Consider the following 19,851-nt stretch of genomic DNA (forward strand, 5'->3'; position numbering starts at 1 on the left):
CCTGTGTTGTGATGTCTGTGGCTGTGTGTCGTCCTGGCTCTGTGCTGGTAGAGGCTCAGGCTGTTGGATGTAACAGAGGACGGGCGGTTTTGACTCAGCGAGGAAGAACCACCGGCGCCGCAGTCCACATCCTCCATGTTCACGCCGCTGTTGCAGCTGGTCAGGTTGTCCTTGCGCACCCTGCGGAACACACACACACACACACACACACACACAGCTCTGATTTATTTATTCATATCCACATCAGTGCAAGGGACACAAACTGGCAAAGAGCCATGAAAAATTGAGCAGGCCTTGAGAATTCCAGCTGGTTAACCACACACACACACACACACACACACATAGAGGGAGAGAGGTGTTACGTAACTTCAGGAGCATATGTGACACACTTGAGCACTTTTCCTCTTAAATTAGTTAAATGTGCCCTGGCTGAGGGGGAGCGCTCTCTCCTTGGCTACTTAGTGAAATTAAGACAACACCTTTAACTGAAGGCCGATGAAACAGGATTAACAATCTAATCTAATCTAAAAGAAAAACTCAGCCGCTAAGAAGCTTAAGTGAGAGTCACACCGTCACAAACACATTAGCTGACCTGCAGAGGTTAATGCAGAGCCTATACAATAAATTATGCTGTAATGTGTAACAGAGGGATAGGAAAAACAAAAGCGATGGAAGGATGTGGAGGCACAAGGAGGGAAATCTGCAGCAGCAGAAAGTGGAAGGATTTGGCCGCGCTCCCACTCCGCACTCCCACCGTCCTTGTATATGTATTTAAAACTACATTAAATAGGCCGAGACGTCTCTCAGCAGCACCAACTTCCACCAAGTCGATGTGTGTAAATCCACAGAGAAGCATTCACTCATCCTTTAGGACCTTTACGGAGCTTTACACTGCGGGTTGAACCTCGTTCAGAGTGATTTACACAAAATACCAGGAACGACGGCTCAGAAAACAGAAAGATCACTTCATCAGCTTGACTTTTCTTTTCTTTTGAGCAGTCATCTGATACAGAACTCATAACTCCAACCACAGATCCCCTTAAATCTTAGATGTTCTTCACAAATATCTCTGTATGATGTCTTTGGAAATTCACAAAAATGTGGGAAAACACCACATCTTGTCACAGCAATGTAAAGGAAAGTGAAAAAAAATAATTCTAGGATCTGCTCCCTGATTCAGATCAGTACCAACATTTTTAGTCTCCTCCCCTCACACATAAAACATCCTTCCACCAGGTTTCAATACATACAGTAGTAGTAATCCTGCTAACATGAGCTCCCTCGCAGAGATAATAATCATTTCTTATCCTGGTTGAGACCAAAGCTTAAAAATCATATGGATCAAATGGATTCTCACCATTCCAGTATTTTTGTATTTAATCCCTCTGTAAATAAGTCCAGTGGATTTCTTATGAGGCCACGTTAATATTTTCACTCACTCCCTGAAATCATATTTCATTTTTGTTTATTTCAGACTTCATTTGAGAGACACAAGAAAAACACTGCAGAATATCCCTGAGCTGAAACTGAGGGATAGATGATTGTAAGAAGCATGTGAGTGTTTTACTTTCAGTGTGAGTTCTAAATAAATCAAACCGAGCCTCTTACCCAAGCATTCTGGGAACTGAACTCATGACCTTTCTGTTACTCGCCTTCTTTTTTACCCAACAGACTGAACCACATGTTTTTTTAAAAAGATGAGAGTGTTGTTTTTTGTTTTCTATATTTATCATATGATGAATGTTTAGTTTAGTTTAAAAAAAGAAAGCTTTTAGAGGGGGTTGAACCTGAAGCAGGAAGTAAAGAACTGACCGTAACCATTTAGAGCAGAGCCAGGAGCGAATGGCGTCCAGACTCAAAGCCCCTCCTCCGATGCTGCGGAGCGTACGGTGTGTTCCGGCGTATGATGTCGTCAGTGGTGACACATACCTAAAAATATATATATATATATCAGACACAAGGAAAGGGACAACAGGGGTAAACAACGCTCCTCCCATATCTGTGACTGATGCGTACATGGGATATCCCAGCGGCTGGTCGCAGGACGAGTTGACCATGTTCCTCAGTGCCTGCTTTGAGTTCTGTATGCTGCCACGTTCGGGGTTTCGGTTCCGCAAAAACACCAACTCTTGCTGCTGGCCCGCCCACAGACCTCGCACACACTCCTTGTTGATCTGCAGAGAGAAGAAGAGATGAGATTATTCAGAAGCTTGTGCAAGAGACTCACTTTTTAAAAGTTTTACTTTCCTCCACGGGCAGAAATTATAATTGTAGTGGCATCGCCTGATCTCCGCAACAGCTTATGATGCGGCATGAAAATCACAATTCTGTGAAAGCCATTGAATTGGAAATTAAAAGAGGTGATAAATGTCCTGGAACTAAACAGCACTTTATCATGTGCTTGGCTGAACAGACCTTACGGCCTGAAACCTCTCTGCCTCCTCCCCGATGACCTCAGCTCTTGTACCTTGATGACCTTGAAGCTGAGGTGGCGTTTGTACAGCATGATGATCTTGTACTCGTCCGTGCCGTCATCGATCATGTGTCTCAGCGTGAGCAGCGTGTCGCGGCTGGACAGCACCGCCTTGCGCCAAGCGGGGTCGCTCTCGTGGCAGATGACCAGGCTGCTGCGGTAGTTTGTGATGGCTTCGTACAAGATAGACACCTCCTCTGTCTCCTCCAGGCAGGTGAAGTGATCCTGGAGGGGGAAGAAAGGCATGATGGGAGCAGGGTAGAATGTAATAAGACTTTAGAAAAAGATCTTCTCTGGCAAACATGAAGATCCATCCATCATCTAGAGGCAATTCCAGCTGATATGCTGACATGGACTGTGGGGGGAAGCAGGAGAACTCCAGGAAAACCACGCAGACACCGGAGAGCATGCAAACTCCACATGGGAAGAACCAGGAATCAAACCAGTGAGTAGAATTAGTTTAGTTTAAGAAACCACAGTGAACTTTACCTGATGCAGTTTGAGGCTCATTCTGACAGCGGGAGCCACAACCTTCTGCAGGAGGTCAAGGTCAGCGAAAACCCACTCGTCTTTGGTGGCGATGCGGAAGTCGCCTTTAAACAGGGTGTTGAACCCGTACAGGAAGGACTCCAGACTTTGTAGAGAGAGAGAGAGAGATTATGAAATATAAGTGCAGTGACAGTATCTGACTCTATGTTATGGATGTTTAAAGATTTGATGTTGACGCCCCCTTCTGGTGTATATGTCTAACTGCACTATAGTATCTACTGTATTTCAGCTGAGTTCACTCCTGTTTCTTTCAGCAATATATATTCTTTGCATTCATATGAATAAAGGTGACTAACATTAAATGCTACATTACGTTCTGGTGAATTAACTGTAAATGCTCCGTGTTATATTTTTCCTGTTTAATTAATCAGTTACTCCGTGAAGCTTGAAAATCACAATAGTTTTCAATAGATACATGATCATGGTCAAAAACGTCTTCATAAATACACAAAATGCACTTAATATATACATTAGAAAAACAGATCCTACAAAAAATATAGCTGGAAATACAAGAAATCCAAAACATACAATTTACTTTTCACCTGAAACAGCGAGAGTGAACATACAGCAGTAAATCCTTCGGTTATCTTACCTGCCTCTCTGCACAACAAGACCTGTAACTATCACCAACATAATGTAACCTTAGCTACACGGCTTGTTGTAGTTAAAAGACTGTTGGGCCTCGGCCAACCTAAGTGCTCCACCGAGTGACATTCTAGTTTAAAAATGTCTTCTGAGCGTCGTCAGCGTGATCTTCCCTCACATCTCAGTTCAGAGGGTGATCGCAGGTGATTTATTGATCCATGATGTGTGTTTCTCTACCTGTTGGACATGTTGTGTGACGCGGTGCCGAGGGATCTCCTCCCCAGGACGGAGAGAGCGTACGACAGCGTCACCAGAGGAGAGTCTTCATCGCAGTCCACAGGCTGGACACAAACACAGAGACACACAAGATAGACGTGAAGATAAGTAGAGATTCTCCTCATGATGCATTTACAGTGATAAATGTTGGAGTTTTTATGAGAAAAGGATTAAAGGGATCGTGTCACGTGTGATACGTGCAAATTTGAACTGTTTTGCTTTCCTTTGACTCATTCACATCACTGAATGAATGAAACTGGGGCAGCTGAATTTGAACAACATACTAGGAATGTCATAAATTCACTTTAATGTGATGGGTTTTTTGTGTTTTTTGCCTTATATGACACTGGACTAAAAGGACTAAATGATTCATGTTATTAATTCAAGTCCCATCTCTAAGTGACGTACCGTGTCCATCTTCCCGGCACAGTACTGGATCCACTCCAGGTAGACGTTGCAGAAGCTGGCGCGCGTCACCCCCTGCAGGCAGTGTACGTAGTCTTCATCGATCTTCACGCTGAAGACCTGAGGGTCACGCTCTATGTGGTGCCACTTGGTGTAGGACTGCAGCGCCTCCTGGATGCTGGCGTCCTTGAGCCAGGTGGCGAGTTTGGGGGAGTGGACCAGGTAGTAGATGATACTCTGAGAGGAGGACGAGGAGGAGGAGGAGGAGGAGAAGGAACATCAGATAAACGTAAAGGAGAAATAAATGTGCTCTTGTACATGTGTGTTTTAGTTGCTGAGTCTGGAATCACTAGTGGAAAGCTGCCATTTCCAATTATGATTAATGCATTAGATATTTGTCTTTGTGCCAGTGAAGCTCTTTAACCTTTTGGGAGGCGAATATTTAAGTGTGTTCAGACAAGTGGCACTGGAGAGAGGGAAACTGGATACATCTGAAGCTGATGCATTATTAAAGCTGCACAAGGTTCTCCCCGACGCCAGAGATAAAATCTGAGCTTTAACACTAAACACAGCCGATCAAAACAAGGACAGTGCGGTTTGAAAACACGTAGCTAGCAGCTGTGAGGGTATTAGTATATATGTTGATCTGCAAACCAACAGTTTTCAGGATATTACACGAGAAGCTGAACATTTTAATCTGCAGTAAATTTGTATGTTCTCATATTATGTAGTTTGATGAAGCAAAGCTGAATTGGATCTATAACTGTGATTTGTTGCCCAGCCCAGCTTGCAATATGTTAGTATGCGCTATAATTACATTCCCAACACTCATCAATCACAGAAAAGCTGTGTACATGTACTTTTGTTAATGTACTCTTCTTTCCCGGGTGTTTCAGTTTGAGGTACCTTCAGGTAGTAGGTGATGAGCAGCTTTCGGAGGTCGTACACCTGCAGCATAGTGGCGGCGTTGTTCTCGCTGATGCTGTAACCCTCCAGCAGGTACTTGGTGGCCATCACCTCCCAGGCCAGCCAGCGCAGGTTGAAAGCAGCGTTGCATGACAGCGTGTGCGGCAGGTGACCCGGCTCGCAGCAGCAGCACGCATCGTCCTCCTCCACGCCCTCCGTGATGGCCTCCACCTCTCGCTGCTGGCAGTATGTACCTGGGATGGCAAGAGATGGAGGTAACCAAGTTTATTTTGTCTTCAGTTAATAGAGGGAGAGAGATAATGGAAGCTGTAGGAAGTGTGGTTGAGTCAAACTGTACCTCTGAACTCCAGACCCCTCAGCTGGAAAGTGACCAAGCCATTGCCGATCTCGATCAGGTGGACCAGGGCGTTGAGGTAGTCAGACGCCAGAATGAAACAGTCTCCGGCGCTGTAGTTGCCCCATCGGCCCAACATGAGGTCACCGCAAAGTGACTGCTGCAGCGAGCGTGTCAGATACTCATAAAATATGGAGTTTAGGTTGTTGTCATCGCAGCCTGCAGGAGAGGGACGGGGGGAAAGTGAACGGTCAGACAGATGAACAGGTGACAAGGATGTGGACAAACTAGAAGGTAGAGCAAAATAATTAAATAAAGTTTGACTGATTCCTTCATATGCTCATTCTATCTAAACTACTAAAAGTTCATTTGAACCTTTTGTGCTGAGGGGCATAATAATGCAGCTGTAGTTGTTGATGTGACTTTTAAAAAGAACAAACCCGTCTCTTTATCCACCTGGGACACCAGTCTGCTGTTGGAGTTGTCGATACGCTTTGTGCTGCAAGAAATGGGAGACAAAGAAACAAGAATATGTCAAAGGCTACCATGAACGCTGTGGTGACAAACCCGAGTCTTTCTCATGTGAAAGAGGTTAAATAAAATGCTGGTGGGGGTTCCTTCAATGCAAAGCCCACACGTCTCTTTTGCCATTTGGCCCAAAAATTTTTAAACAGTGCAGTCCTTTTAAATATGTTATAGTGCATCTTGTTCAGAGCCCTCGAATAAAACATCTGCCTTTCTGTTGTCCGTGCACCACAGTGCTTTTAATCTAATACATTTCAGATTAAATAGCAACATGGTCTAAATATAATCGCAGGCGACTTCTTGTCAAATCACTGGAGTCGGCACGATAAAGCTGCAGGAGTATTTTTGGACTGAAGTACACACTGTCTCTCACATCAATAAGTTAGAGGGAACAGAGGGGTTAGAGAGAGTGTGAGTGAGACAGAGACAAAGAGAGAGAGCGAGCTCGGGGGAGGGCGTGTTGTGTGTGTCTGCTTATCCGCCTCACTCAGCTCAAAAGGATGAGATCTGAGCTGGTAAATATTGATTCTGGTGACAAAAATCTACTTACAAGTTTATTTTCAAATCCATCTTTTTGGTGAGATCATAGCAACTCGACAATATTCTATAACACTGTGTTTAGTCTGCCTCTCTTCACCCCCCCACCATCTCTGTGGACTCATTTCAACTGGTTCTTACTCGGAACACAAACCTTTTAAAAACAGATCACAAATGTAACATGCAACTTTGATAAGGAATGAACAATTTCCCAGAACTGTAGTTTTGAGAAAACAATATTAAAACAGGAGGAAGTGCTGCATTCATTGAGATCTATTTTCTGCTGTGGATTAATATATGTTTGCTGTGATAGTGAGCAGGATGGTGCAATTGTGATTAAGGGTGCAGATTCTTAAGTCCAGACAAAGCTCTCTGTTTCGGCCTTACTTGTAGTTCCGCTCCCAGAACTTTATTGGCCGAGGATATGAGGAAATGAAGATGGCGCTGCCCAGGAAAGGAGCCAGTGGAGTGTAGAAGACGGTGGTGAGCAGCGTCTGGAGCAGCAGCATGGCGGAGTCTGAACACACACACGCCAGTCAAGGAAAGAAAAGCAGGTGCTGACACACACACACTCACACATCTTAGAACAGGATACGAGGCACTGCAAACGGCTGAGCGAAGGCATGGAAAGCGCTGCCCCAGGCGATCTGCCAGGGAGCGATGTAAACCAGGATGAAGTGGAGCTTCAGCAACAGCTCACGCATCTGGAGAGAAACACAAATACTCAGTCGGTCCTCTCTGAGTTCAGCAGAGGGACAGTATTAAAGCTGCTTCCAGACGTGCACTGAACGCCAGATATTCTCCTGAAATGATCTGGAGGAGCTGTGCAGACTTTCTCTAAAGTTTCTTCTGCCAGCCTCATGAGTAAGAACTCTGGGTAATGTCCGAGTGAAAACGGCAAGAACAGCAAATGGGCATGTTGATGAACAGGTGAAGAAGAGAAGCTAAAGACAAAGATGTCAACTTGGAAAGAAAAGAAACCTTGATGCATCACTGAGGTTATTTTTACAAATCTCCAGCTGTGCGTATTTCTGGATGTGTCTACAATCTCTCTCTCACCTTGTGGAAAACAATGGACATGATGAAGAAGTCCAGCAGGAAGCTCTCGGAGGCGTGTGGGCAGTCGAATTGGAAAAAGACGAGCGTGAAGAGCAGAGTGAGGAACTGGAAGCTGGGGTCGCAGAAGGACGAACGCAGGAGTTTGAGTCCGGCCACCGTCGTCAGGAGAACGTCACAGCTGGAGGCGGCACAGGTAAGAGATCAGACGACAGGTTTAGCAGCTGGTTCACCACACGCACTCTGATGATGCTGCGTGTTTGTGTCCGCACTCACTGGATTCCCAGCTTCTTGCGGTGACTGAGGGCGAAGCCGTCGTTAGTGAGGGCGCTCAGCACGATGGCGGGGTACACCACGTACTTCTCAAAGCACAGGAGCCCCACGTACAGTCGCTCAAACCACATCAACACGGCATCCTCTGTAACACAAGAGAGAAGAAAGACGTGACACAATAGATTAGTGAAACCGCAAAACCGATTTCCAGCAAACCGGGTGGGGGGAAGGGGCCCTGGTCTGAGAAGAAGTTTGGTGCAGATGTGGATTACGGGGCAGATTCAGAATGTCTGAGTTCAGGAGTTCATGTCTATAAACACATGGCCTGACCTCTGGGTTCAAACTGGTGGTACTCCTTCGTCTTGAGGACCGGGTGGGAGATCCACAGCCAAGGGTGATGCTTCCTCAGCTGGGGGATGAGGTAGTGGGTGACGAACCCCACCGTCCCCGCCAGAGCGTAAAGCACGATGGTCACAAAGGGCTGGATACAAGAAGGGGTGTTGGTTAAACGTAAAAGGCAGCGGATAGAAAGAGAGGACAGAAGATATTCTCACCTTGAGAGACAGAAACACAGTGCTGGCAGTTATGGCGAAGGTTAGGATGTAGGCAACAGAGCACACGACCACGTCCGACAGCAGAATCTCCTTCTGAAGGACACAAGAGGGAGGAAGAACTGCGATCATTAATAATCCAAACTCAATGAAAACTCATTTTGTTTGTCAGACTCATTTAGGTGTGTGATTATTTTTGTTTAATCCGTCTGAGCCTTCAAAGATGCAGCAGCTTGAGAAGAGTTAGCAGTTTCAGATTACACATTAATACTGTAAGAGGCAGCAGGAGGCCTGTTTTCTCTGAGGCATAATTCCCTGTAATCGTTCACATTGATCGACAGCAAACACGAGCTTAAGTCTCAACACCACAGCTCAGGTGCAGTGTGAGTGTAGGTTTAGAAACTCATTATTTCCTGCTAACTACATCACTGATGAAACAAATACTCGTTTGATCCATTTATATTGATCCGTAGTTACCATAGAGTTCTGCATCTTCTCCGGCAGTGGGTCTTTGATGTCGGTAGATTCCTCCTCCTCTTCCTCACTCTCCACCAGAGCAGGCATCACCTTTGACTTGATCAGAGATCTGTGATTAAAGAATAAGGAGAGTGTTATCTATGAAAAAAAGGAATATTTTGATGAAATGATTTCCTTCCAAGAAAAACATGTGAATGAATTTATGTGTGATAATAATATTAACATTTCACATGATTTAAGAAACAACAGAGTAGTTTGACATATTTAATCAGCTTTTCACAGCATGGAAATTTTACATTACAATTTAAACTTGGTGAATCTCATTATATTTGAATAATTTAACATCACAAGATGGTATTAAAGTAGAGTATCATCAATACATAATAAATCTTCCATTATTTCCTCATGGAGATGAATTCCACTCTAATCTTTTTCTTAGGACTATAATGAAGTGAAAGTGCATGCAAACACACACACACACACACACACACACACTCACACACTCACAGTAGTACGGAGGGGTCGCTGCTCTGTCGGCTGAGGTGGTAGGAAAAGACGACCAAAAGGCCACAGAAAGCAGAGAACAGAGCTGGAGTGTGCTGCTCATCCCAAGGCTCCTGTAACCACACACACACACAAACACGTTAACATTTTAAAACGTCCTTTTCTTGTTTTCTTTTTTCTTCTGTATTTTTTGTTCATTTCTACCTTGAGCGCTCCAAAGCAGAAGCCGTAGAGCAGAGACAGAGCGATCAGACTGCGCAGGATGCTGTAGATCGCAGAGATGAGACTCGTAGCAGCTGAGACACACAAATCAGAGTGAGGATGAAAATACCTGCAGTCGGTATCATATGACACAGATTACACACACATCAAACCAGAGCTGTGGATGCACACGCGAAAAACAGAAGATTCAAAATGGAGATTAGAAAAAGTTTTAGGAACCTGTCCCTCCAAAGAAATGCATGTCAATCTGCTCCAGCAGGTAGATGGTGAAGGTGTTGATCTGAGGGAAGAGGCCGACCAGGAAGGTGATTGGGAAGCAGTAGGTAAAACCTGTTCAGTGCATAAAACAAAAGACATTTCCATAAAGGACCATTTTTCTTTTCAAAAAGTAATAAAATGAATAATATACAGCAACAAATAAAAGAGGTGCTGTGTAGCAGCAGCTGCAGGGCTGTCTGGTATTTTCCTCCCTACCCACTAACAGGTCTCGTAAGAAGCGCAGTGCGTCGTGGCACACGATGGTGACCCCGTACAGGCTGGACACGGGCAGGTCCTTCCTCCTCAGCAGCTGCTCCAGCAGCCAGATCAGAGCACAGAAAATACAGAAGTAGGCCGCTCGGCTGTAGGCCACCAGCTGGTTGTGACCCTGGGGAGACACACAGACACACACACACACGGACACACACAATTTAGGATGTTAGGACAGTCTGACTGTCAGCTCAGGCATAAGATACAACACACACATATTAGGTTGAAGTGTCTTGAAATTGAAAGTGGAACACTGACAATACAACATGCATCATGGAAGAGTAACAGAATTCACAACTTGAAACTAAACAAACATTTAAGACATATTAAGTTTTATTACACAACCTAATGTGATTTTTTTTTTTACCTGTTAAATTTTTCATTCATATGTTATATGTCTTCTCAGATTAAGTAACAAACTCACGTGTGTTGGTGAAGCTGCGTCTGGTTGAACGCTCTGCGAAACAGAACAGCCAAAGTTAAAACCCTTACAGAGGAAGCAGACGTGATCTGGCAGGTCTGAGGTCAGTTTTTCTTGTCATCTACATTAGGTCACCATGGCACAGTCACATATCGAGACTTCTTAATATTTATATTTACCTTCAGTAGGGAATACTGGCAGCTGGCGATGACCAGGCAAAACTGGAAGACCCAGAAGTCTTTGAAGCAACCGTGGTTGAGAAGCACAAAACCGAGGAAGGAAACCAGGAAGGCCATGAAGATGGCGACGAGATTCTCTATAACATCCTGGTTTCTGAACAAAAATAATATGTAAGTATTTAAGTTATTGTTCTGCAGGTGATTAAACTAAAAAGAAAAAAGACCAAATGATCAATAAGGAATGAAATACACACAAGGCACTACTAATACATTGGATGGTGCAATAATATGTTCAAAAGGCATTTTTGAGCCCAATTGTTTTAAATTGGAACCGACAATAAAACTCCAGTGAGTGTCATAACATTTGTTTGGAATACAAGAGAATTCAAACCAACAACAAGGACATGACCTGGTGTAAAATAATGAGGAGGTTTTATTAATTATTTCACAGAGAGAGAGAGCCAGGTGTTTTGTGTGTTACCTGTCCAAAAGAGCGACCAGTGTGAGTCTGTCGTATAAAATGTTCAGCCACTTCCCAGGAAACAGCTCAAGTTTGTAATAAATCTTCCTGGTGGGTTTCTCCTGAGTAGAAGTCTCTGATGTCTCATCCAAAGAGTCCTCTTCCTGCGCACACACACACACACACACACACACACACAGGCACAAATTATTTATACACACACATATCTGCATGAATTCAGCTTCACCAAAAAAGAGTCTGATGTTTTATTGTAGATCTACAATTTTACATCAACATTTCTGACATTAAAAACACGGTCAGGATCATTATAGGTAGAAAGAACAAACACGCACAGTGTGTAAGTGTTGCATTAACGATTCAGCAGCGTCTCTTTGTTGATCCAGCTACATTATACCAACACTGCTTGTGTGTATCCATTGCTACATAGTTAGTACAATAGCACAAGAATCATCTGTGGATGTCTTGTGAGTCCTTGTGTGAATACATGGGATACAAACAACACCATGAAAAAAGCATTGCTCTGCAGAACTACTTGTCAGAATCCCTCAGGGTACCTTTAAATAACAACCTTGGAAAAACTTTGGACACCATGCATATACAACCTGCATGGCTGTCTTACAAATCATGCTCAGTACATAATGGATGTTGTTTGCCTGCAGAATAAAAGAGAAGAAATAGTGAAAGTAGACAAACACCTGGAAGATCTCAGGGTGCGTCCTCCGTGGCCGGAGCCTGTGTGCAGGGATGATGCGTCGCTGGAAAGGGCAGTCGGTGTGACCTCCCGCCAGGCCGTCCTGACACTCCGAGTTAGAGGACGTCGACAGCAGGTCACTGTAGACACACAAACACAGAGGTAACAGGATGAAGTGAGTAGAGGAGATGAAGACAGGGAGGAAAAGAAAGTCAAATAAAGATCTGACAGCAGTACCACATGTTGCCGGTGATGAGCTCGGCTCCCAGCGGCAGGTTGAGGGCTCTCTCTGCGTACAGCTTACGAGGCCTGTCTCCTGAAACAAGCACATACACACAAAATTTGTATAAATTATATTCAATAACTTGTGTGTTGAGATTTATATAGAATGATAGACAGACACCGGAGACGGAACAATGACTGCACAGCTGAACATCTTGGAGCCAGTCCAGAAAAATGTATTTTACTCTGCAGGCTTTCTGAGCTGTTTCAAAAGGAACAGCATCAGCTGCTGGCACTGCCTCCCACACAAACTGTGTATTTGTGCAAAAGATCAAAATATCATCAGACGATCCGAGCACAATGACTGGGTTCATTTACAGCAGCCCATTGTTCTTTCTCACGACATGTGACTCATCTCAGTTTATTTGTCTCCTGCAGAAAAATCTCATCACATTTCCAGGAACTGAAGGGAAGTTGTAATGTTGTTACTTTTGCTGCTTACTGTGGACGGTGTGGAAGGTGTAGGCCTCCTCTTTGTTGGTGGCCTCTGGTCTGCAGATGACCTGCAGCATGGAGCTCTCAGACTGAGACGTTTGTGAGGGCAGGGAGTCATAGTCCGGATCCTTCTCTCTGTCTGTCTGTGGACTGGAGATAGAAAACATTAATTAGTCGAGAACTGTGATGCTGAATGCTTGAATCTAAAAGTTTGTACGTACCTGTCAGGGGAGACTATTGGTATGTGTGTGTGGGGTATAGCCTGCAGTGTGTCAGTAGGCAGGCTGGTGGGGGGTTTGGGCCTCTGTGATTTGTTTTCCGTGTTGGTCTCCGCTATCGTATCATCGTCTCTGGAGGTCGTACTCAGATTCTCTGAAAACAGACCAAGTGGAAATGTTTTTTGAGGATATAAGCGGAGATAATTCTCTCCTCATTTCACAGGGACTGTCCTATCAATAAAGTTGAACTGCCCAAAAGTATCCCAAGAAGAAAAAAAGAAAATATTCTGCCTCAGGAGCCGACAGAGAGAAAAGTAGAATAAAAACGTTTGTATTCATTGAACGGCCTGAAACAAAACTCCAAATGAATGTTATTGTTGCTCCACTGCTTCTGAGGTAATAATTAGCTTGAGCTTCACAAACCAGTGGCGACGTTGCACTTGTCCATGGACTTATCTTAAAATCTGCATTAAACTTTTATAAACCCTACACACCCATACTCTCTCCATTGTTTCCCCTTCTGCTGCCTGATGTGACCTCTTCTCATGAATGTGAGCTTGTGTTCAGTCTGTCTTTGACTGACAGCTCCCTGTCGCCTGTGTCGGCGTTCACCTGTCACACATAGATAAAGGAGGTGGAGCTGAAGGAACAAACCATCTCACTGTGATTCACCTTCCTTCGCAGCTTCCGCTTCCTGCTTGTGTTCCAGCCCCTCGTCCTGCTCCTCCTGTGAACTGACCCCGCACCCTCGGGTGCTGAGGGACCCCAACAAGGAAACAAACTCCAAGAAGTTGGACTCATTGGGAATCTGACCCTCCTTAGCTTCCAGATCTGACTTGGAACTGGTCATGGTGGTCTGATACGGAGACAAGTGTTTTTATGTATGCATGGACAGATGGATAGAGATAACTAGAAGAAAGGTACAGAAATAGAAGAAGATAAACTGCCAACATACTGTGTTGTGTGAGGGGTCTGAAAGCAGCACGGCATCTTTCCCACTGTCCATGCTCAGCCCTCGAATGTGAGTCCTGCCACCGGGCCCGTAGCGGCCCACAGCTGGCGGTAGACGCAAGAACCCTTGTGAATCCACGTTAGCGTCCAGAGGGTCTGTGTCATCCCGGTGGGAGTGGACATCGATCCCTGACGAGCTGTTATCGTTTGTCAGCTGTGCGCTCGGCGAGCTGTCCGTCGTCACCTGCAGGCTGAGGTGTTCCTGGTCTGGATCTGGACATTCCAGTGTGGTCGACTCTGAGCTGGTTGTCTCCTTGCAAAGGTGAAACTCTTCACTTTGACTCGTCGTCTGCTGCTGTTTCGGGGTGGGGTCGTCCTCTGAGCCCGCCGCTTCCTCTCCCTCTTCCCCCTCCTGCCTCTCTTCCTCGGGGGAGTCGAAGGTGATGACAGGGATCTTGATGTGACATTCTCCTGCATCCTTCTGAGCCTGGAGGACAAACAGAAACATGTGACAATCACTGTCCCTTAGCGTCCCAATGCCTAATCATGCTGCAGCACCCCATGTCAGGTGGTGAAAGGTGCTTCACTGAGAACATTAAAGTGAAAACCCAAACTTCGTCTTACCTGTGCATTCTCCAGAATGCTCTGCTTGACACTCTCCTCCAGCTGAGCCGCAGTCTGAGGGTCACAGCTCATGGTGATGATGATCTTGACTGTGTCGCTGTCGTCCAGGTGGGTGGACGCCTGCCCGGGGACAGAGGAGTCCACGAGAACCACTTCGATCTCATCAGAACAGTACGTCTCCTCCAGTGGCTCATCCTGACGGACAACACAAGAGAGGGACAGAGAGTTTTACCAAGGATTAGGAAAGTAATCATATTACGTCAAATACAGTCACCATTTTTTGGAAGCATGAGAGTCACATGTTCCAAATTTCTGAGTACATCAAACTCAGCTTCTACATCTGCAAAATCTACCTGTACTGGAGTTTCTGGAACGTCAATGAAATCCTCCTGACTGTCCTTGGGCGTCTCCAGTGAGTTATTGTTGTCATCAGAGGTCTCTTTTTGTCCATCGCTCTCCTCCTCGCTTTCTTCTTCACTTCCCTTCGAGGGAGGCAGACCTTCATCGGCTGTTTCCCTGTCTGCAGTCTCTTTATCTTTACAGTCTTTCTCCTCTATTCTCTCCTGCTCCAGCGCCTTTTCTGCTGTTCGCCCCTGCTCTCTGTCGCTCTCCATCAAAGTGCTCTGAACGTCCACTCCTTCTTTCACAGCTTCGTTTTCAGCCAACTCTGCATCCATTTTCCCCATCGTCCCGCTGGCAGATATAGACCGCATCTCTTCTCTCCCAGCACGGGACGGGGGCCTCTGCTGGGCCTGCAGCAGTGGAGCAGCCTGGTCGGGGTTGGGGCTGGAGAGGTCATCTGGAGAAAGCTCTGGGCTTGGATGCAGTCCGGCCTCCACTGGCTTCCCCTCTGCAGTACTCTCACCCTGTTCTGAAATTAAAGAATAATAGATTTAGACGTGTAAGATTAATAATGACATGGCTCTAATCCTAAAGGTCTTGTCTTTGAAATGTTTTTTGGCTGCAGTGACAACACAAAAACTTCACACTATATTTTGTACAGCAGTATTTGCACTTTTGTTCAGCTGATTTCGCTGTGAATATTCACCAGTACATTAGGTCATACATTTACTAGAAGTAGTCAGGGTCTTTTTGGGTGCATGCAACTAACTTGCTGCTTGTTCTGTGCATTTATATAAATAGTGATGCAGAAAAGGAAGTTGTACATCAACATCAGTGCATTAAAGAAGAGGAACAGGGCTTACTTCTCTGATCACAGTGTCAGTGTCATTTTAAGTAGGATACAGATATTTTTAGACAGTGATAAAAAAGAATTACCTCATGGTTTATTCATTTGCAGCATTTATCTGCAAGTCGTAAATACCAGCCAGATGCAATCCAGCGTTTGAAATACAAATGGGGAGAAGACTTGACCTGAGCAGCCAAAACAGCCTCAGTTTCCTCTGCAACGTCTCTGAACTGTATTTGCTGAACGCTATTCTTCAAAAATATAGTCCCACTGTTATTGCTCTAATGATGGTGGGAAAGAGCGCTGTCTAAAACCTCTGTCCAAAATCCACGGATGTTAAGATGTGTTGAGACCAGGGGTCAGTTGCACAGAGACGTTTTAGACTGGTCTGTAGTGTTTATAGTTTTAGACTGGCCGAGTGCAAGTTAAACATAAAATAATAACACGCTTGTTTTATGCTTCAGAAGTTAACTGTTAAAAATCTGTTGGAAATACGCTGATTCATTTGTCCGAGGAAATTGACCTGAGCTTAAGTGGTCAATTAGCAGAAATACTGAGTCCACCACATTAAGAAGCCACAGCATCTTAACTCAGATCTGCACTGTGGTCTGGTTTTATGCCACAGTAAGTTTTCCCAGTGAATTTTACATGTATAGTAAATGTTTTTCCCCAGAAAGTTTCCTGCAGGGGTTCAGCCACGAAATAGATTCTTATTTCAAGAATTGAATTTGTTCAAAGAATGAATCAAGCTGTCTCTCTGAAAGCGGACTATTGATTGGATATAAGCTAAAATCACAGTTTGTCTTCTCATTTATTCAGCTTAATCATCTGAATCTTATTCAAACTGAGAGAAAGATCATTGTCACCTTCCATGGTCTTCCCCTCGTCTGACTTTGAACAGTCCTGCGTGGAGGAGGATTCACAAACACACGATTAAAATGAGGTCTATAGGTTTTCTGTATTGTATGTTCATAAAGGCGAGCGTCCGTCACTCACCACACCGATAAGTCCTGGGTCGGTTTCTGTCTGTTTCACCGTCACCTGGATCACCGGACTGGTACGCTTACGCGCCAACATCGTCATGGCAACACTATCGGGAACTGTGCTGCTCTTCCTGTTGGGCAAAGACAAGAGACAGAATGATGGGGAGTGTTTTTTTATACTTAAAACACATGTGTCTAGATTCACTCTTTCATCTCTGCACAAGTACTTCCACTAATATTCAGGAATGAATAGAAAGAGTTTCTTTTTCAGTGATGGAATTTCTTTTTTCAGTCTCTGTCCAGCTCTAGTGTGTCAGAGTGGCCGACACTGACCTCCCCTCATTAGCATCCTCATTGACTTTGAAATGAAGTGGCAAGAGACAGTTTCCCTAAGATACAGTCGTTTAAGATTGCAATCAGATTTCAAAGACAGAGAGGACTGAGAGAAAAAGTCATACAAAGGGAGAAAGTGACATTAACATAATAATGAAAGGATGTCAAGTACAGGTTATACTGCACTTAGTATTTGAGGCATTATTCTGAAAGTCTCAGGCCTAAATGTCTAATTTCATGCAAATAATTTTGTTCTATTCAGCCCTCTGGCCTGGATTTTGTTCTGGCAGGGGAGCCGCTTAAGAATCAATGAGCAAAAATGCTAATTTGTTGAAAGTAAATATACAGAATCTCTCTCTAATATATTCATAAACTTGAAACGAAATCTGTAGTCTTGATGAGGATGACAGATTCACCAACTAGAGACTGTTCCTGTGTTTTAGAATCATATGTGTGGGGTTTACCTGATGCTGGCGGGCAAGCAGGAGTCCGAGGCGTTGCTCTTCTTCTCCTGGGCCTTGCTGAGGTCGGAGAGGCTGCTGCGGACCACCGCCTCGCCCTCGTCGAACATCAGGTGCAGCCGGTAGTTGGCCAGCTTGATGAGGACGAAGAAGACAGTGATGGAGGTGCAGTAGATGCTCAGCGCCATGGTGGTGGGGGGCAGGGCCTGCAACAAGGAAAGAGGAGAGGAGATGAGCTTCATTATATCCAAATCAACATCTGTTTGATTCAGCGCTTCTAGCTGCATCACTCTGCTCCTGAAGGAACTGTCTCTCCTTCTCCTCTAATTGTATGGAAGTGAAATTCTGCAAAAGGCAAAGCTTTTTCACTCACACAGCCACTCTGTCTCCCCGAGTATATTACAGGCTCTGCGAACCACGAGATCTAATTTGATTACTTAGCGGATTAATGACGTTTATTGATCCCCAGGGGAGGGATGGCCCATAGCAAGGAACAGGAGGATGAAAGACAGAGCATCTGCATCATGCTGGTACACACCGGTCTGGATTCAGTTCCTGCAGTGTCAGATATGGACACTTCTTGATGCTTGCAGGAACAAATTTACTATATTTATTGTCCTGCTGCACTATTTGTATTGCAGTATTTTTATTATTTAACCATGAGGAGAATCACAAGGTTTTTAGACTGAAGAAGGACAAATACAGGTTCTTGTCAACGACTGTGAGTATATCTGCAGGTATGGATCAACATGAATTTACGCTTGACCCGTTTTTTTTCTTTTTACTGTCACTGGGTGTAAAATTCACACATTTAAAGATAATAATAACTGCGAGGGCACGGAAATGTACTTCAGGAATGTGTTGACTGCCTCGTCTTTAGTGTGGTCTTAACTTTCTGTTGATGTTTATTTGTTGTGTTGGTGTGTGGATCATGCCCTGAGATTATTGCTGAAGGCTAACTTCCCTCTGGAGACAAAAAAAAAGGAATCTATAAAACAGGAGAATTTGATTCCTTAGCCCAGTATTGAGAGGCACACAATACAGAAAGACTTTAGGTGATGTGCATTAGGAGATCAGTCCATTGAGTTGATCTACTTCAGGGATGTACATGGCTGTTGTTGCCATGTTTTAAGAGTTAGATGAGACCTGTGATTTCCCTGAGTCTTGCAATTTTCATGAATTTCATGAATGAGGCTGCAACTCCTCCCTTTATTCCTGCTACTTCATGACACAGTGAGCACAGGGGTGAACATAGGTCAGTGAAGATGTCCCTCAAAAAAGGACTTAAACTTGAAGTGTAAAATCAGAAGAGTGCAGGAAGATACAAATCCAGGAGTGGTTATATTATTTTGAAGCACATATGTTTTTTCCTTCATATCCTCATGTATCTATTAACAAATCGCAGATAGAAGCTCCACAATCAGGCCATCATGACGCGGAGTGTGGTGGCCGGTGTTGCACCCATTTCAAAGGCCGTGACATGAACACGTTAGTGAGGCACAGTTTCCTCCGCCTCATCCAAGGGCAGCCATGCGTTCCGACACTGCATGAAGGCAGAAACACTGCGACAGCGCCGTTTTCTCCAGCCTCTCTGCTTCCCAGGATGCAACCAGACAATGGGGGATGGCACAGTGAGAGGAGCTGCGTTTTTGTCCAAAGGGAGAATCACCGTCGCAGGAAAAAAATAACATCACCTACACGCACCGTGCGCACCTCACACCCCCTCCGCGGCCTCGGACGTCATGTTCCCCCTGATTTGAAAACTCACCAGATGTAGAGACAGGGGCAGCATCAGGAGGAATATCCACAGATAGAGGTGGCACGAGTTGTTGAATTTGTTCTGGTCTGGCTCGTGGTACCAGCCCCCAGTCAGAGATGCCCAGACTCCCTGGCGCAGGGTCTGCACGACCTGGGAGCCCATCTCTGCTGCTCCCCTCTCCTCCTCCTCTCCGCTCAGGCTCAGGCTGGAGGGACGGATGATGATGCTGGTGCTGATGCTGCTGCTCGGCTACAATGAGATGGTCTCCTCTAACGCATGCCACAGTCGCTACGCCTCCATGTTGGGCTGATGCAGCGCGACTCCCGAGCCCTCTCTCTCTCGCCTCATCGGTCTCCCTCGATGCTGTCTGCCTTCCTCCAGTCCCAAGTCGATCCGTCCATCGCTGCTGTTGCTGCTGCCGCCTCGGTCCTCATCTTGTCCTGTTCGTCTCTCTCTCTCTCCTCCCTGCACAGATGCGCAGCTCTGACCGCCTCCCCTCACACTCCTCCCTATCCTCCCCCACCTCCACCCCCATCCATCCATCCTCTCCTATTATGTGATTCCCACCTTGAGCGTTTCTCTGCGCACAAACGTTTTGCAGGAGAATCAAGACATTTTGCAC

The 19,851-nt window shown here is 45.2% G+C and overlaps 1 protein-coding gene and 1 long non-coding RNA gene across 4 annotated transcripts in view; one reads left to right on the forward strand and one right to left on the reverse strand.

The window, feature by feature from the left end:
* pcnx2 (pecanex 2) overlaps positions 1-19,709 on the reverse strand; it is a 26,383-nt gene extending 6,674 nt beyond the window's left edge. Inside the window, exons 1-36 of the mRNA XM_069538419.1 lie at positions 19,239-19,709; positions 17,474-17,676; positions 16,690-16,807; positions 16,560-16,596; positions 14,858-15,375; positions 14,505-14,699; positions 13,885-14,367; positions 13,602-13,785; positions 12,933-13,083; positions 12,719-12,861; positions 12,232-12,310; positions 11,999-12,134; positions 11,304-11,446; positions 10,823-10,976; positions 10,647-10,679; positions 10,169-10,340; positions 9,914-10,024; positions 9,677-9,768; positions 9,476-9,585; positions 8,969-9,077; positions 8,495-8,587; positions 8,271-8,421; positions 7,944-8,085; positions 7,671-7,848; positions 7,207-7,315; positions 6,999-7,128; positions 5,990-6,048; positions 5,553-5,768; positions 5,195-5,448; positions 4,292-4,525; positions 3,845-3,948; positions 2,963-3,107; positions 2,468-2,698; positions 2,017-2,174; positions 1,813-1,929; positions 2-180 (exon numbers count right to left, since the gene is read on the reverse strand). Coding sequence (XP_069394520.1) covers positions 2-180; positions 1,813-1,929; positions 2,017-2,174; positions 2,468-2,698; positions 2,963-3,107; positions 3,845-3,948; positions 4,292-4,525; positions 5,195-5,448; positions 5,553-5,768; positions 5,990-6,048; positions 6,999-7,128; positions 7,207-7,315; positions 7,671-7,848; positions 7,944-8,085; positions 8,271-8,421; positions 8,495-8,587; positions 8,969-9,077; positions 9,476-9,585; positions 9,677-9,768; positions 9,914-10,024; positions 10,169-10,340; positions 10,647-10,679; positions 10,823-10,976; positions 11,304-11,446; positions 11,999-12,134; positions 12,232-12,310; positions 12,719-12,861; positions 12,933-13,083; positions 13,602-13,785; positions 13,885-14,367; positions 14,505-14,699; positions 14,858-15,375; positions 16,560-16,596; positions 16,690-16,807; positions 17,474-17,676; positions 19,239-19,391 — 5,824 coding nt within the window. The 5' untranslated portion in view covers positions 19,392-19,709. The remainder of the gene's footprint in view (position 1; positions 181-1,812; positions 1,930-2,016; positions 2,175-2,467; positions 2,699-2,962; positions 3,108-3,844; positions 3,949-4,291; positions 4,526-5,194; positions 5,449-5,552; positions 5,769-5,989; positions 6,049-6,998; positions 7,129-7,206; positions 7,316-7,670; positions 7,849-7,943; positions 8,086-8,270; positions 8,422-8,494; positions 8,588-8,968; positions 9,078-9,475; positions 9,586-9,676; positions 9,769-9,913; positions 10,025-10,168; positions 10,341-10,646; positions 10,680-10,822; positions 10,977-11,303; positions 11,447-11,998; positions 12,135-12,231; positions 12,311-12,718; positions 12,862-12,932; positions 13,084-13,601; positions 13,786-13,884; positions 14,368-14,504; positions 14,700-14,857; positions 15,376-16,559; positions 16,597-16,689; positions 16,808-17,473; positions 17,677-19,238) is intronic.
* LOC138413618 (uncharacterized) lies at positions 7,039-13,751 on the forward strand. Of its 3 annotated transcripts, none has more exons than XR_011246013.1 (5): positions 7,039-7,165; positions 10,629-10,746; positions 10,829-10,993; positions 11,963-12,156; positions 12,655-12,792. It is a non-coding gene; the product is annotated as an uncharacterized lncRNA (long non-coding RNA). The 3 variants fall into 3 exon arrangements; XR_011246012.1 differs by lacking the exons at positions 7,039-7,165; positions 12,655-12,792 and adding exons at positions 7,724-7,863; positions 13,614-13,751; XR_011246011.1 differs by lacking the exon at positions 7,039-7,165 and adding an exon at positions 7,724-7,863.
* Positions 19,710-19,851: the final 142 nt, after the last annotated feature.

This window comes from Paralichthys olivaceus, chromosome 14 (assembly GCF_024713975.1).
Source record: "Paralichthys olivaceus isolate ysfri-2021 chromosome 14, ASM2471397v2, whole genome shotgun sequence".
Taxonomy (NCBI): domain Eukaryota; kingdom Metazoa; phylum Chordata; class Actinopteri; order Pleuronectiformes; family Paralichthyidae; genus Paralichthys; species Paralichthys olivaceus.